Source organism: Drosophila guanche, unplaced genomic scaffold, assembly GCF_900245975.1.
Source record: "Drosophila guanche unplaced genomic scaffold, DGUA_6, whole genome shotgun sequence".
Taxonomy (NCBI): domain Eukaryota; kingdom Metazoa; phylum Arthropoda; class Insecta; order Diptera; family Drosophilidae; genus Drosophila; species Drosophila guanche.
The window spans coordinates 81,923-98,516 of NW_022995743.1; the positions used below are offsets into that span (position 1 = coordinate 81,923).

Consider the following 16,594-nt stretch of genomic DNA (forward strand, 5'->3'; position numbering starts at 1 on the left):
GAATGTACGAAAGAGCGCAAGTCAATGGCCGCCAGACACTGAAGCAGACGGAGATGGCATTAAAAGGGTTAAATTGGGCGACACGTGGGGGCGAAAGAGAGCGAAAGTGTAAAAGTGGAGCACATGCGTGTTGTTGTATGCCTGTGTTTTGGCGGCCATATTTGTTTGTTGTGAATGAGCAGCAATGAAGCACGTGCAGTCGTGTTTTCCCATTTCCACAGAGAATAGAATTTGGTTAAGAATGTTTTTGCACTCCTTCCTGATAGTTCTAACATTTTTTAAAGCCTTAAAGCTTTCTGATTTACGACTGATTTACAACGATCCAACTGGGGGATCTGTTAGCATCGAGAGCATCAAATCGCTGGAAGCGTCTGCTGGGGAGGATGTTCAATAAGCGAACTAAATATATGAATACGACTTTAATTTTCTGATTCCTGAATATCATAATAGACCCTTATACTATTATTTTTTTTTTAGCTCGCGTTCACAGTCTGCTGATACATAGGCGTTTCGCATTGTAAGAAAGTGAAGGATACATTCAACAACTTGAAGGTTGAATGTTAGCTTGATACGAAATATTTATCGAGAAGGGACGTGTGAGACTGGCTATAATAATGATTCAATCTGATCCCAATTCGGTCATCTGATAGATATGGTCATAACCCTACGGAATGGCGTAATTAGTTTTCTCGTATCTTCAAAATTATCAATACCGCAGATTTTTCGAGGAACAGGGCCGGGCGAAATCTTGAAATACACTTGTAACAATGTGAGCATACAGCCATTTGGATGAAAAATTGGGTGGCTCTAGTTGTTAGCCTCTGAGATCCAGGCGCTCAACAAGACGGACGGACAGACAGACATGCCTATATCGACCCGGGTATTGATGCTGATCAAGAATATATATCCTTTGTGGGGTAGGAAACGTTTCCTTCTGTGAGTTACATACATCCACTTTGTGCACAAATACAATATACCCAATATACACTATATCCGAGTACCGGGTATAATAAAAATCCAAATATAGAATTAACAGGTCATGGTATATAGGTTATTGTTAATACATGTTTTTCGATGACATTACATGTCGATTACATTACATGTTACATATTTGTTGTTATTGAGATATCCAATTTGTATACTGTACTAACAAATGTACATATGTACATATTGTACGTGTGTTCAGTGCAATATAACTTTTGTACAGCACACCACTTCACGAAGGTTCCGGTTCAATATTATTAAACAATTAATATAGAATCAATTGGTGTTATATGCCCATTTTCAAAAAATTTGTGCAGATGCTAATGAGTTCACTTACATATGTATGTATGCATGCAGCGCTGCTGGTGGTCTTGAGCACAAACAAGACGCAATATAATGTTGTTCTTTGGAAAATATTGAAGAAAACTTTCTAACTGAAGACGAAACTATTGAAATTTCAAAATCCAATTTATTGCTTAGCGAAATGCATTTAAATAAACATGCATTCAAATGTTTAAAAAATTTGTAAAAGGATCTTTTATCATAATTAATATACATTTTTGTAAAATAAATACGACGTACATGTGTACATATATATGTACATACAATTATGGGTTTCAATTCGTATGGGAAATGCGAAATTCCACTTTAGTCTAACGAGCTTTCGTGCACATTTGTAGAAGTCTAGCTCTTTAAAGTCTTTAAAGTTCGAATAATATTTCAGATCTTGATTTTGCGGTCAGATTTTTGATCATGAGGGACGAACTTAAAATTTATTTTTAGGATTAATGGGAACAATTTTTACCAATAGTGCATTGTCCGATATGCCTCTAAGAAGAATTAACCAACGATTGCCCCTTTTTTGTCTTTGCAGAAGAGGATAACTCTTCCGCCTCCACAAGAGCTACAATCATAAACACCCAGCTGCTCGTAAACAAAGATATGTATGTAAATACGTGTGTATGAATTTGATGTATAGTAAATTATTAATCTTTCTGATAAAATTATATATTCAGTATTTAGAGTTCTGGCTAGCTAGTAATAAAAACAGAAACTCAAAATCAACCTTGGTTGATCAATCAGCCAACAAAGGTAAAACTCCTGTTTAAAGAGGTAATATCGTAATTCGGAGAACGCAAGGAACTCGACGACGACGTAATCAAGACTCTAGACGCACGGCTCTGAGTTTTCACGGAGACATAACCGAAGACAAGCGACCCGCAAATTCGCTCAGACAGATAAGTTCAGGAAGTTGAGGAATCGCATGTCCAATAGCATCGGCACCGCGCTTTCGTTTCCAATTTCGAATGCATTTACATAATTATGAACCAGCTTTCTCTTTTTAGCAGGAGTTTTCGAAGTCCTAATGAGCTGTTCCATTTTCTCTCCCATACGTCTAACATTGCCCCGATTAGCTCATTCATCATCTTCCTCATCATCTATATATAAAAAATTGGATATTAATTTGATGCGGGTTGATACATTAGTCTTACCTTCATCTGTGGTTGTGACCTCATCCTGGTCGGTCTTGATGTTGTGCAATTGCAAACTGTTGGACATTTCCGGACGTGCCTTTGGACGAGACTCAACCACGCTGTCTGCCATATCATACAAGTCACAGATCACGGCCACTGCATCCTCTAGAGCTGTGAGTGTGTCCTGATACAGCGAGCCTTTGCCGCTGGCATTTGAATCCTCTAACCTGTTATTGGTCATCTTTTTACGAATGCAGCTTTTCCAGTCTTTCCATACCTATCAACATCCAAGTGTGATGACGGAATATAGGGCGATTGCTCGGCACCTACTCTCTTCTACTCACAAGCTTCTTTCACAGGCGGGCCCACGCTATTTAGTTCCTTTGAAAGGCGCTTCCATGAAGCCTCCGCAGCCAGCTTATCACCCTTGATGTAATTTTTGGCTATCATTGGGTGCCTCTCCATAAAGGCGATGAATATGGCATCTTGCTGTGCAGTTCTATGCTTGCCCATGGCTAAGCTGGGATCACTTCACGGGGCTATGACAGTGTGGTGCGGACTACCAGCTTGCCCACTCAGCTGCACTCCTTTTACTTGGTGGCGGTGAAGTCGAAGACGTTGGGGGCCAACATCTTTATACAAAGTAGTCCGTAAGTAAAACTATGAATTAAAGTTTTTCATCATTACTTACATTTTGCGTAGGTTTCTTATTAGTTTTATTTTAGTTGCTTGTACGCCGTGGTCACGAATCTGTATTTTTAGGTATTGAAACAAATTGAAGTCACTTTTAACCCCATTTTAACTCGTTTTTCCACAAAATTAAAAAGTTTTTTTTTTGTTTTTTTTTTGAGGTTTTAAGTTACCGCACTACCCTTGGGTAGAGGGGAATTATTTGGCCACCCGCCTTTACAAGGGGGAAATCGCCACGTCGTAATATGTAACTTGTTACAGCTTTGCTCCAATACTTACCTGGCGTAGAGGTTATGTTCCCCACAGATTTTTTTTTTAATGAAAAAATTAAAAAGTTAACAATTTTAGTTTTCTTTTTATATTAAAATCAGTGTGACCGCGGATTAATCAATAAAATATACTGCAAAACCCTCAAAAATATATTAAAATATACCTTATATACCTTATTTTAAAAATATACCATAAATATACCGCAATCTTAAATCGTATTGCTCGATTTTGCTATTATAATTAATATTACTAGCTAGTTAGGATTCAGTGCTAAAACTGTAATTTTACTCTAATCATTATTAAATTCTCCACAAAATTTGCTGATATTCAAGACTTCCTTTTATTGGAGTGTTTCCAAATTAAATTTAAAGCCTAGTACTCAGATCGAAAAACACGTTTGCTAGCAAAAGAATCCTAACTAGCTAGTAATATTAATTATAATAGCAAAATCAAGGAATACGATTTAAGATTGCAGTATATTTATGATATATTATTAAAATAAGGTATTTAAGGTATATTTTATTATATTTTTGAGGGTTTTGCAGTATATTTTATTGATTAATCCGCGGTCACACTTATTTTAATATAAAAAGAAAACTAAAATTGTTAACTTTTTAATTTTGTGGAAAAACGAGTTAAAATGGGGTTAAAAGTGACTTCAATTTGTTTCAATACCTAAAAATACAGATTCGTGACCACGGCGTTCAAGGAACTAAAAGAAAACTAATAAGAAACCCACGCAAAATGTAAGTAATGATGAACAACCTTAATACATAAATTTACTTACGTACTACTTTGTATAAAGATGTTGGCCCCCAACGTCTTCGACTTCACCGCCACCAAGTAAAAGGAGTGCAGCTGAGTGGGAAAGCTGGAAGTCCGCACCACACTGTCATAGCCCCGTGAAGTGATCCCAGCTTAGCCATGGGCAAGCATAGAACTGCACAGCAAGATGCCATATTCATCGCCTTTATGGAGAGGCACCCAATGATAGCCAAAAATTACATCAAGGGTGATAAACTGGCTGCGGAGGCTGCATGGAAGCGCCTTTCAAAGGAACTAAATAGCGTGGGCCCGCCTGTGAAAGAAGCTTGTGAGTGGAAGAGAGTAAGTGCCGAGCAATCGCCCTATATTCCGTCATCACACTTGGATGTTGATAGGTATGGAAAGACTGGAAAAGCTGCATTCGTAAAAAGATTACCAATAACAGGTTAGAGGATTCAAATGCCAGCGGCAAAGGCTCGCTGTATCAGGACACACTCACAGCTCTAGAAGATGCAGTGGCCGTGATCTGTGACTTGTATGATATGGCAGACAGCGTGGTTGAGTCTCGTCCAAAGGCACGTCCGGAAATGTCCAACAGTTTGCAATTGCACAACATCAAGACCGACCAGGATGAGGTCACAACCACAGATGAAGGTAAGACTAATATATCAACCCGCATCAAATTAATATCCAATTTTTTATATATTGATGATGAGGAAGATGACGAATGCGCTAATCGGGGCAATGTTAGACGTATGGGTGAGAAAATGGAACAGCTCATTAGGACTTCGAAAACTCCTGCTAAAAAGAGAAAGCTGGTTCATAATGATGTAAGTGCATTCGAAATTGGAAACGAAAGCGCGGTGCCGATGCTATTGGACATGCGATTCCTCAACTTCCTGAACTTATCTGTCTGAGCGAATTTGCGGGTCGCTTGTCTTCGGTTATGTCTCCGTGAAAACTCAGAGCCGTGCGTCTAGAGTCTTGATTACGTCGTCGTCGAGTTCCTTGCGTTCTCCGAATTACGATATTACCTCTTTAAACAGGAGTTTTACCTTTGTTGGCTGATTGATCAACCAAGGATTATTTTTAAGTTCGTCCCTCATGATAAAAAATCTGACCGCAAAATCAAGATCTGAAATATTATTCAAACTTTAAAGACTATAATAATAAATAGGCCCATTATATCTGACTAAAGAACTTGACCGCAAAATTTCTTAATTGTGCTGGCATTACTAATTTTATGAACACTAGATTATTAACCATATAAAATATATGTACATAGATGGGTCCGATTTGTCATATAAGCGAAACGTCACCGCTGAGTCTGCGGTAAGTGTACCCCAGGCAGCTTATGCAAGAGTCTGTGTACGTGTAAGACACAAGAATAAATGCAAATGAATGCATTGTTATTTTGTATCGCTCGAAACCGCACTTGTCTTGACTTCACACGAATAAGTGCGAATCTGTTGCTAGAGGTTTTGCTTTTGTTTCGGAGGTCCGCATAGGATCAGCATTGACCCATTTCGTACCTATTTTTGATATGTACATATATACCCCTACGGGTCATCGATGTGTAAGCGGCAACACATCAATACATGCGTCACTCACCCGGATTGCCGACCAGCCGGCTTCAGCCATGAATATGAAAATTATATCCAACTGTTGAATCAGTTTTCTATATAGTTGGTTAACTTTCAGAACTGGTCTCTGGTTTATTAGATTTTTTAGAAAATAACGAATAAACAAATAGGTTGAACATTTTCTGTTGATCGGAAGTTATATTCCTCGATTTTGAGTTTCTGTTTTTATTACTAGCTAGCCAGAACGCTAAATACTGAATATATAATTATATTAGAAAGATTAATAATTTACTATACATTAAATTCATACACTTACATATGCACACGCATTTACACACGTATTTACATACATATCTTTGTTTACGAGCAGCTGGGTGTTTATGATTGTAGCTCTTGTGGAGGCGGAAGAGTTATCCTCTTCTGCAAAGACACAAAAAAGGGGCATTCGTTGGTTAATTCTTCTTAGAGGCATATCGGACAATGCACTATTGCATAAATTTTAAGTTCGTCCCTCATGATCAAAAATCTGACCGCAAAATCAAGATCTGAAATATTATTCGAACTTTAAAGACTTTAAAGAGCTAGACTTCTACAAATGTGCACGAAAGCTCGTTAGACTAAAGTGGAATTTCGCATTTCCCATACGAATTTAAACCCATAATTGTATGTACATACATATGTACATATGTACGTCGTATGTATTTTACAAAAATTTATATTAATTATTAATTATGATAAAAGATCCTTTACAATTTTTTTTAAGCAGTTGAATGCAAGTTTATTTAAGCAATTTAAGCAATCTTAAGTCGTATTCCTCGATTTTGCTATTATAATTAATATTCCTAGCTAGTTAGGATTCTCAGGATTCTCATTATAAAATTCTCCACAAAATTTACTGATAATCAAGACTTCCTTTTATTGGAATGTTTCCAAATTAAATTTAAAGCCTAGTACTCAGATCGAAAAACACGTTTGCTAGCAAACAGTGCAATATATTTTTCTAGCGGCAGAGTGTGACCAAAGGAGAAAACCGCTTTCCGTACGGCTACACTTTTCAGTTCTTAGGAAGCCGTTTGGCTTTGTTTACCTTTTTGAACATATGTGAAAATTGAATAAAAGGTTAATAAAACAGTGAATGCGAAATGTATCCACGCAGGAGATTGCTTTTAGTGGGATTGGCGGTTCTTACATTAACGAAGAAGGAGGACAATCAACGAAATAAGCTTCGATAACTTTGATTAAACCCATATCTGCAGGAAAGAAACCAGGACAGTCGCTTGTCTATACATGTGAGTATTATAAATCATATACTATGTACATACATATGTAAATATATGTATATGTGTGGAAACCCATTTAACAATAACCTTTGCACATTCCGTTCAGTTTGAAAATATGACTCAAAGGCCATCAGTAATCTTTGAGAATTTGCATGTGTCTGGGAATAACAACTGCAGGATTCTTTGATTGGTGGAGCAGCAAGGTCGTCCCAAGGAATATTTGCGCCCTTGGCAAAGTTGTAAACGGTGCGTCCAAGCACCCTTCCTATTTAAAATTTGATAGTTTCGAATCCAAATCGTCGTAAAACATTTGACTAACAGCCTGTCGGGTCTGTGTCTTGGCACATTGGCCAGTGGATTTATCTTTATGGTTGGGTTATGGTTTGGGGTGATGTCCCTTCCTCGTCCTCGGAAAATGTCCAGATCAAGGAAGGTAGTCTTCAGTGTCCTCAGATCCATGTTGCTATTCGAAAGCTGATTACTGATTATCGATTATTTTGCCTCTCAATTTTATTGCTTGACATCAAGTATGTACATTGCCTTTTTGCCTTGAAGATGCCTCTTAAGATTTAAGATTCTTACTATTTACATTCTACTCCCGCCGTGTACTTTGAAAATCTATATCGACAATAAATACTTTAGATACTTTTTCCGACTTTCGAACATTTTCAAAACATTTTTTTGATTGGATCAGATTGGATCATTATTATAGCCATAGAATGAAGAAATTTATTTTGTAGCTTTTTTTTCTTTTTTGCACATTTCACACTCTGGAATGGACATATAGATAAAATTTGAAATCTAAAATTTAAGCTTCGAAAAAAAATAATAGGTACAGATATACCGGCTGAGAATTGGAAATAATAGTTGTGACGGGTCCGACTTTGTCGATACGGCGCGCAATTCTTCAAATTTGAAAAGTGAAAAAATAAATCATTATTTGAAAAATCTGAAAAAATACCTTTTGCTCCAAAATATTCACCCAGTTCCAAACGGCCCATATCTTATCGTTAATATTAGTATTTGTAGATAACCACAACTGATAAGCTTCGCCCCAAAGATTACCACAGTTGGCACATGGGCAAGGCTATAACTTCCTCAAAAATTTAACTACAGTCCGAACAGATCAACAGGTGGAACAAGGTAATGCTGAAAAGCGCTCGGGAGATAAAATGTAAAGCTCGAAATAGTGAGAACCAAAAAAAAAGGAAATATTTAATAAAAGCGTGAACTGTGTTAGGGTGTATGAGAAAATAAAGGATTAAACCATCAGCTACAAAAAATTGCTAACACTACCTCGAAAACTAAAAGTTGAGAGTTGCTACAAGTTTGTTATCTAATCACAGTGGCGTAAATTCTAGTGTGTTCGCGTATATGTAGTGAGTTCGTAAATTGGGGCGCGGGACCTGACTCATTTTCCTGTGTATGCATAGTTTTCCCGTATCGCAGTAATATCTGTTGAATGGCAATGGCAATAAATATGAGGCAGCAATGCAAAGGAAAAGAGTACATAAATTCGTTTTGGATCTCGTATATAGTACATACTTATGTACATACAGTGGGGAACAATGATGAGTAAATGTTCACAATAACTGACTTTCGTCGCCCAAAACTTCTAAACGAATAAAGGAAAGCACACCAATTTTTTTCGTGTAACTGTATTCTTAGCAAACTGGCAATGAAAACAGCTCGCAAGCCAAAACGACTCGCATGTACTCAATTTTGCACTTTTCGTACATTGGACTTGCAGTTTCGGGACAAAATTTCGCATATTTTCCACTATGATCACCACCGATTGGCTAATGCCAAGTTTTTCAGCATTTTTAGATATCTTATAGCCATTTTCAGTAAGCTACACAATAAAATATACAATTTCTAGTTATTGTTTCTTTAGTCTCAGGTACAACATGGGCACTATTTAATAAATTCATTAAACCTGCTTCGATTGTTTTGAGAAATGTCTTAAGTTATGGGCGACGAAAGTCAGTTATAGTGAACATGTCTCATCATTGCTCCCCACTGTACTTACATACGAATGTACATATGTACATATATATGATCTGCACTTGACTCATTCTCGTCTACAGTGTTGTATTTTTGGGTAGATATCACATCGGGACATGACGTCACCTTCCCTTCAATAATCTCGAGGATATGTATTTATGGAAAGCTCAGTATACCAGCAGATAGCAAACGTTCTATCTACACAAATACATTTCACAAATACCCAACTATTAGTCATGTATCAACCGATTAGTAACTTTTACAATAAGTAAACATTGAGACACCTAAAAGCTTAGACTGTTTGCTGATAAGGCTTCAGCGATACGGAATTCGAGGAATGTCTAAAATACTTCCAAATTACAAAACTAATGAGCCTCTGGCAGGGTAACGATATCAGAATTTCGGACTGGATTTCAGTTTCAGTTTTTGGGTCAGGGTTAACTTAAGAAGGCAAACGTTTAACCGGTTCGACTTACTTAAAACAATGCATATAAACATTTAAATACATACATACATACAAGTAATTGTAAAACCAATCAAGAGCTTAATTGAGGTAAATTTGTTCTAGGTTTCCTAACGAAAACGAAATACACACACCATGATGCTCAAAAATTTCATGGCAGCAGTCCTCTGCCTAGTTCTGACCCTCTTAATGGGGGTTGTGCAGGCACAGGAAAATGCCATGTTGCAGATACCACCGTCACTCGTGGAGTGCTACAATACATCGTATTTCATGAATCGAGACAATCGACTGCCAGCCAATATGGATACGCTCATTTCGCTGATCGAAAAGGTAGAAAACAGCTACCCCACGTCAGGCGTACAGGCAGACATTAGAACTGTGGCAGTGTCCTTGCTCCATCGATTTCGTCAAGACGGCATTAAGAAGGCCCCCGGTGTGACTGCCGTGGATGGTGTAATACCATACAGTCCTACTGGCTTCCAGTTTCCCAAGTTTCGCATTTTGCTTTCGCGCCTCATCCCCGGCAATGCCAACAGTTTCCCCAACAACTCACTAACCAGTGTGGAACGATGCTCTCTTCACTTTATGCTCTCTAGCACCTTTGACACGCGGGTTCGCGGCGATGAGAATAGCGTATGTAATCAACTCTCCCAGTATCGGGCGCACCGACTGCCGCGGTCAGCGAAGGCCGACGATGAGAACAATTTTATTGGCGATGTTGAGTTGTTGAGTGGAGACACTCGTCCAAAGCGGGGACGTTCCGCCATTCCCGATTCAAAATATGTGCAGCTTGGAGAAATGGACTACGAGTCCGACTGGGCTTATTCGGGTTCGGAAGGCACCAGCCAGTGTCCCATTGAAGATGGTCTTGTTCGTACCCCCTGGGGAACCGTTTCCGCAGGCACCGTAATAGCTGGAATAGCGGCGGGCGTTCAACAGCAGACAGTACAGCTAAACACATTGTTGGCCCTGGCCAGCCAACGACGTGGGCGAGGAAGAAGTCAGTCCCAAACAAGTAACAGCATTGACAATCGTTGGGCAGCTACTCTGGCCGGAGATTTGGCCGAAGTGACACTTGTCCAGGTGCCGGTGTCTACCAACAATGCAGCTTCTGTCGGCGCCACTGGCGGCTGGAACGACACGGTTCTGCCGCATTGGTATTTCTTGTCGCAGCGCACCAATCTCGAAGCTACTGATGCCGAGATTCGCGGAGGCCTTGATGGCTTGATTCTTGCCAAAAATGTGGCAAACTGGAGAACTCAAGCGTCTAGTTTAAAATTGTCCCAGCTACTCCGAATGTACTACTCCACAAATGGGGTTTTAAGCTCTGGAGTCAACGCCTGCAGTCGGCAAAGCCAGTTTCCTAATGTGGCACCATCTACAGAAATGACAGAGCAGACAAGTGCCTTCGCACAGGTTCTGGATAGGGAAATGCAGTTACGAGTCACCCTCCAGCCGCTTGCAATCACTCAATTTGCTTCAACCGCCGCCCTTTCCCTGGTGACGTATGTGCGTAAGTAATCTTGATCTTTTAATACTATCGCGGAACCACACTGTCTTTCATATACATTTTATCATTAAAAATAACCAATGGATTATTGCGAGATTAATAGAATGCATGCACTGCATTGCGTTACTGTCCTTTTGGACTACCCCTTTTCTTTCTCATTGAATCAGCGCAATCCTTGAATGATGTTTCCTGCACGGCGACCAGCAGTCTGGACTTGACGGATGTCATTACTCCAATGACCAATTTATATATTTTTCTGGATACCTCTTGGCAGTACAGCTCCATTGTTGACTATGTGTTGTAAGTTGAATTTCCATTGCTCTATCAACTTGTTATTGTTATTGGATGGTCTCTTTCAGCTATATTATGCAACAGCTTAATATCCATCCCTATGCTAGCACAGTTACTTTATTGTCGGCTCAGGATGGGTTAGTGATTGTAAACACCACACACTACATCACAGATGTCTCCCAACAGTGGAATGTGACAACACAGGCGACATGTAGGTTATTACTGGCATGGTATTTGGACTAAGAATTCTAAAATTATTTGGTTCCTTCTACAGATGCCCAGGGTCTAAACCTACCTAATGTGCTACGTACGATTCAGAACATTACCCAGAACCTTATGAACGCGGAGCAGACAAATTCAAGTCTGAGCGGTCATTCTTTGGTGGCTCTGATCATACCAAATCAGCAAACCATTAACGATGGTGACTCATCTTACGCTACCTCGGAAATTCAGTACATTCAAGAGCAGATTCCCGATCTGCGTTTCATATATTATGGTGGTGGGAGCATTCAACGTTTTGCAAGCTTTGTACGCGATCCCACGCAGGATTTGTTCTCACTAACCTTGGGTAGTACAGTGGCCAGTTCAGCAGGACCAGTTGCGAAGCGCATTGCTAAAAGTAAAAACCTTGTTTCGTAGCGATTGACTTGTCGCAATAATGTTTGTTTTTACAGTACCTCGTCGCATCATCAATCCACGCTGCGGATCAACCTGGATCACAAGTAGCTGGGGCACTGATCAAACGGCCCAGTATGTTGGCCCTGGCATGGTCAACTTCTATCGGGTGTCAGCCAACTATTTCTTCGGCACTGGCTCCAACCGCCTCCTGACTATTCAGACTCAGAATGGTGGGAGCTACACTATCTGTACTTCACGCAGCTATCAGTGGCCACAGCAGAACTCAACGACAAGCTCGACCACCCCAAACACCATAGATCAGAGCTGCACTCAGATTTCCGGCAACAGCTTTTCATATGACCTTTCCAGCGCTTGTAACGGCTACTACACCATCACACAGTGTCCTGATCTGTTTTTGTCAGTCCAGGCCACCACCAACACCACATCTTGCACACAGGAAGCATGCCAGACACCTGATCAATGGCGTTACATTGTGGCAATGACCAATATGGGCTGCTACAGCAGCGTCTCGGGACTCGCAGGCAGTCTTTTGACAATCATCATCGCATTGATTTTGCAAAAGCTATTGAAATAGTTGCCGACGTAGTTGTATTAGTGGTACAGTGGCAGAGTTCAAAATTTACATTCCCGTCCCTAACCGTGGGGTTAATTATCGTATTGTTTTATACTAATCCTATATTTTTTTAATTATTAGTTGTATGTTCCAGTGAAGTAGAATAAATTCCCCAGCTAGAACTATGCAAACCATTTTCATTTCTACAGTTGTTCCCGGTAGTAAAGCCCATTAAAGGAAGTGCATCTAATTGCTTTTGTTCTTTGTTTCATTTTCAGCGATAATGGACAGTTTTCCGTTTCAGCAAGGGTCTGATGTTTCCAATATGACAACAGTAATAGCGAATATCTATGTGTTCGTCGATACGTATTGGCCCTACAATTGGGTGGTGGACTACGTAGCGTAAGTTTTGGCTTGCTGTGATATTTATTTATATTTATTCATTTATAACTGAATAAATCATTGTAGGTACGTACTGCAGGGAGCAAACATACACCCCTATGCCAGCAAGGTAACAGTTTTTGCAGCTTCCGATGCCTCGGTTCTTGTTAATACCACGGACTACATTATCAATGTGTATGAGGAATGGAACTCAACATCACACTACTGGCGTAAGTTCTCGCATACATTTAGTTTAGAAACGTGTGATTTACCATTGGTCTCATAGATCCGACTGGCTTCAATCTCCCGCTGATTCTGAATACGTTAAGCACCAGAGTGGAGGAATTACTTGGAGAGGACCGAGTCGCCGACAATCTTGGCGGTCGTTCCCTAATTGCTCTGCTAGTCCCAAGCCCAACATCCTTCGTAAATGAGCATGACTATGACTACTGCCAGAATTATATAGTTCGCCTTGGGAAGAGTCTTCCAAACTTGCATTTCCTTTACTATGGTGGTGGTGCTTTAGTGAGGTTTCACGACTTTGTTAGAGACCCCAGTAAAGATTTGTTTGTTCTGAACACTGAGAAGCCACCTGAGGAGTGTGGTGATCCTGTCATTACACGCATTCGGCAGGGTAAGATCTCTTGACTTCACATTGAAGGATTTCACCAAAGCCTTACATTTCCACCAGTTCCTAGACGCCTTTCCAATCCACGTTGCTACTCCAATGGAGCCATAAGTGAGTTTGGTATGAACTCTCTCAAACAATTCGAGCGCTTGGGGAGTATTAATTTCTATCGACTGGATTCGCTCTACATGCCGGTCAGGCAGAGCATGCGCTACCTAAAAGTTTCGCCCGTAAGTCCAATAACTTTTACGGTATGCACATCCCGAAGTCTTGCATTGCCTTTCCGAAATCTAAGCGCTCCCCTAAGGGATGATGAGAGCTGCCAGTCAACGGCATTGGGTTCATATAGTTATGATCTGACTGATGCCTGCTCTGGTTATGACTTTGAGCCTTGTCCCCCTTTATTTTTCTCCGTGCAGGCTCAAAAATTTGGAGAGGTCTCGTGTACAGATGCAGAATGCCAAACGCCAGACGAAGCCCAGTATATTATCAGCTTAAATAATCTCGGCTGCAATGGCGCAATGGCTCATCAGTTGCCTCTATCATTGGGGGTTTCAGCTCTTTTATTTGCCTTCTTAAGTCACACCTAAACGAAAGCCAATGTGTCACATACATAAAAACGTCGAGAAAACCTTCATGAATTGCTTAATAAAATAAACTAGGACGCCTCTATTACCTGGCCTAGTCTACCTGGCCGAACATATGGCCTTCCTGCTGCCCTTTCTCCAGAAGAGGAGACTACAAATAAAAATGTTGCTTGTTAAATTCTTGAGCTAACTGTTGAATGGAGAGATTAAGGCAGTATTGGATGCTAAAACGCCTACTGGGGCAGGTCGATTTCGCCAAAATCGAATGTGCAGGATGTTCGAGTTGCACAGGACCCCCGGTACCAAACGTCACGAGTTGGCCTGCAAGCTTACTGCCAAGCTTTTTGTATGCCTGCAGTGTGGCTTTAGCACCATTAAGCAGAAGATTTTTGCTGTGCACTGGAAATTGCCGGGCCTACGCTTAGCCAACATTCCCCTTGTGCCTCTTCGTGCAGTGAATTATCGCATCGCTGTGTAGTTATATTTACATGTGACAAATCAAATTCAATTAAAAGACCTTATGGACTTATTTTTAAATTGTTTTATTTGTTAAATTCCAACATTTGGCATCTGTTTGCATTATTTGAAAATGTAAATAAATATTTAAACTTTTACATGACATCTACAGCTGAACTACATGACGACACCTAGCGTTGCTAGGTAAGCTTGACGGTATAAATTTGGCAAAAACCAAAGCTTCGAAGAACTACCGCAAGAATGAGACATTTGTCCTTAATGAAATAATTGTTTGAAAGTATACGATCAATTACCATTAATTCGTTATACCACTGTGATACAAATGCCACGGTCCAACATGAAAAATTAAATTGAACAACTCAACCAAAATAACTTAATTAAAACTACACAACCACAACTACACAACCACAAATATACTGGAACAGCTCAGATACATGGCACCTAGCGCTGCTTTTATGGAAGCTAAACGGAATAAATTTGGCGATGCGGCATAAAACTGCAAAACGCAAAGCTGCGATGGACTACCGCTAGAGGGCGACATTAGCCATAATGAAATAATTGTTTGAAAATATAAGATCATATCGATGCGTTATACCACTGTGATACAAACACCACTGTACAGCACGAAAAATTCAATTATTTGAACACTTTTATTACATTTAAACTTAAATATTAGATTTCAATGCTCCCCCAAAAGCGGTTTTGGCTTACGTTCAAATGAAAAGGGGTAATTTTTCAAGGTTTCGGAAAAAGGATCGGGTTTGGACTTTTAATGTATTTTACTGCGTTTCAGAGTAAGCTTTAATAAAACATTATGATTAGTTATGACTTAAATCTGCTATTTTTTATCTTGCGAAACCTCACGTGTTCTTTCGAGTCGGTTTTGCTTAGGATAAAATTCAATTGATTTAGACGGCCTGTCGTTTTTCGGCGACGCCCATGACCACCTCGAATCTAAATACATATAGATAACGCGAAAAAGACTTCTGAACGATAGATTTTTATAGCTTGGGCATTCACGAAATGCCAGGAATAAAAACCTAAAATAATTGAAGCGACATGTCACTTTAATTTATGATATGTCAACATTTTCCAGGAGCATCCGAGGCTGTCGTCCTGCCGTTGCAACATTTTTAATAATCTAAAGTTCTTTGGAGTTCCACACTACCGACTAGCATTGAAATCATAGGAGTGTTCATGGAAAAATAAAAACCAACAATTCTACATACATTTTTTTTACTTTCAAATATACATGCATACTTACATATGTCTGTAATTCTTGTTTTGCTATTGTTGCTTTGGCAGCAAACCAAAAGGCACAAAAGCCGCTTTGTTACAGATGGCAGGAGTAAGGAGGTGTTTTTGTGGGGCTTTGTAATCTTTGTAATCAAGCGCAAGGATGCACAGACAGAAGTGTTGGTGTCCTTGGGGTGCTAGTGAAGTAAAGGTAGGTAGAGGGGTGCGCCTAATCGAATATATTTTAATGAGTTTACAATAAAACTAGCATAAAATTGTTATCTATAAATAATATATTTTAAACAAGTGAGCCTCCCAGTCTTGCATGAGAATCAGGATGCAGCACCCTAAAAATTCAACCAAACCGCTCAGGGCTCATGCACATGTCAAGTGCTGCATTTGCCCCTCAACAAATTGTAAAGTATAAGCACAAACCGCAACTCAAAATGTCAGGCAACCAATTGGCATCACCCCTGACCCCTGTCCAGTAGCAATTTTCGAGTGACGTCCTCGCCTTGGTGGTTGATTTTTGTGCTAGGCAAGGGCGTGCTTACGAGTGTATTATCCAAAACTGGTTTCCTGTCGCAGTACGGATTGAGACGGTTATTAAATGACCTCAGGTCAATCTAATTGTTGCGTACCATTTAAAAAGATTAACGCTCAAGCATAAATTGGTCAGCACTTACAATATCATTTAAATATACCCCCATTGTCGCAATTTGTAGCCGTGGTCAGCCCAAGCAGTAGGGGTCAGCTCTGAATAGTTTGTTTGTTTTCC

At 39.8% G+C, this 16,594-nt stretch overlaps 2 protein-coding genes and 1 pseudogene across 3 annotated transcripts; 2 read left to right on the forward strand and 1 right to left on the reverse strand.

The window, feature by feature from the left end:
- Positions 1-2,214: 2,214 nt before the first annotated feature.
- On the reverse strand, positions 2,215-3,324 carry LOC117592199 (annotated as a pseudogene).
- Positions 3,325-4,012: 688 nt separating this feature from the next.
- LOC117592210 lies at positions 4,013-5,101 on the forward strand. The gene is made up of 4 exons (XM_034285822.1): positions 4,013-4,165; positions 4,225-4,526; positions 4,580-4,838; positions 4,893-5,101. The coding sequence occupies exons 2-4, from the start codon at positions 4,344-4,346 to the stop codon at positions 5,099-5,101; spliced, it is 651 nt and encodes a 216-aa protein (XP_034141713.1). The 5' UTR covers positions 4,013-4,165; positions 4,225-4,343.
- Positions 5,102-8,128: 3,027 nt separating this feature from the next.
- On the forward strand, positions 8,129-14,281 carry LOC117584677. 2 transcript variants are annotated; one of them, XM_034273718.1, is made up of 6 exons: positions 8,129-8,190; positions 9,620-11,027; positions 12,786-12,909; positions 12,976-13,118; positions 13,175-13,522; positions 13,580-14,281. In XM_034273718.1, the coding sequence occupies exons 2-6, from the start codon at positions 9,650-9,652 to the stop codon at positions 14,104-14,106; spliced, it is 2,520 nt and encodes an 839-aa protein (XP_034129609.1). In that variant the 5' UTR covers positions 8,129-8,190; positions 9,620-9,649; the 3' UTR covers positions 14,107-14,281. The 2 variants fall into 2 exon arrangements, with proteins under 2 accessions (XP_034129609.1, XP_034129601.1); XM_034273710.1 differs by lacking the exons at positions 12,786-12,909; positions 12,976-13,118; positions 13,175-13,522; positions 13,580-14,281 and adding exons at positions 11,192-11,324; positions 11,384-11,526; positions 11,590-11,934; positions 11,990-12,698 and having other exon boundaries at positions 8,143-8,190.
- Positions 14,282-16,594: the final 2,313 nt, after the last annotated feature.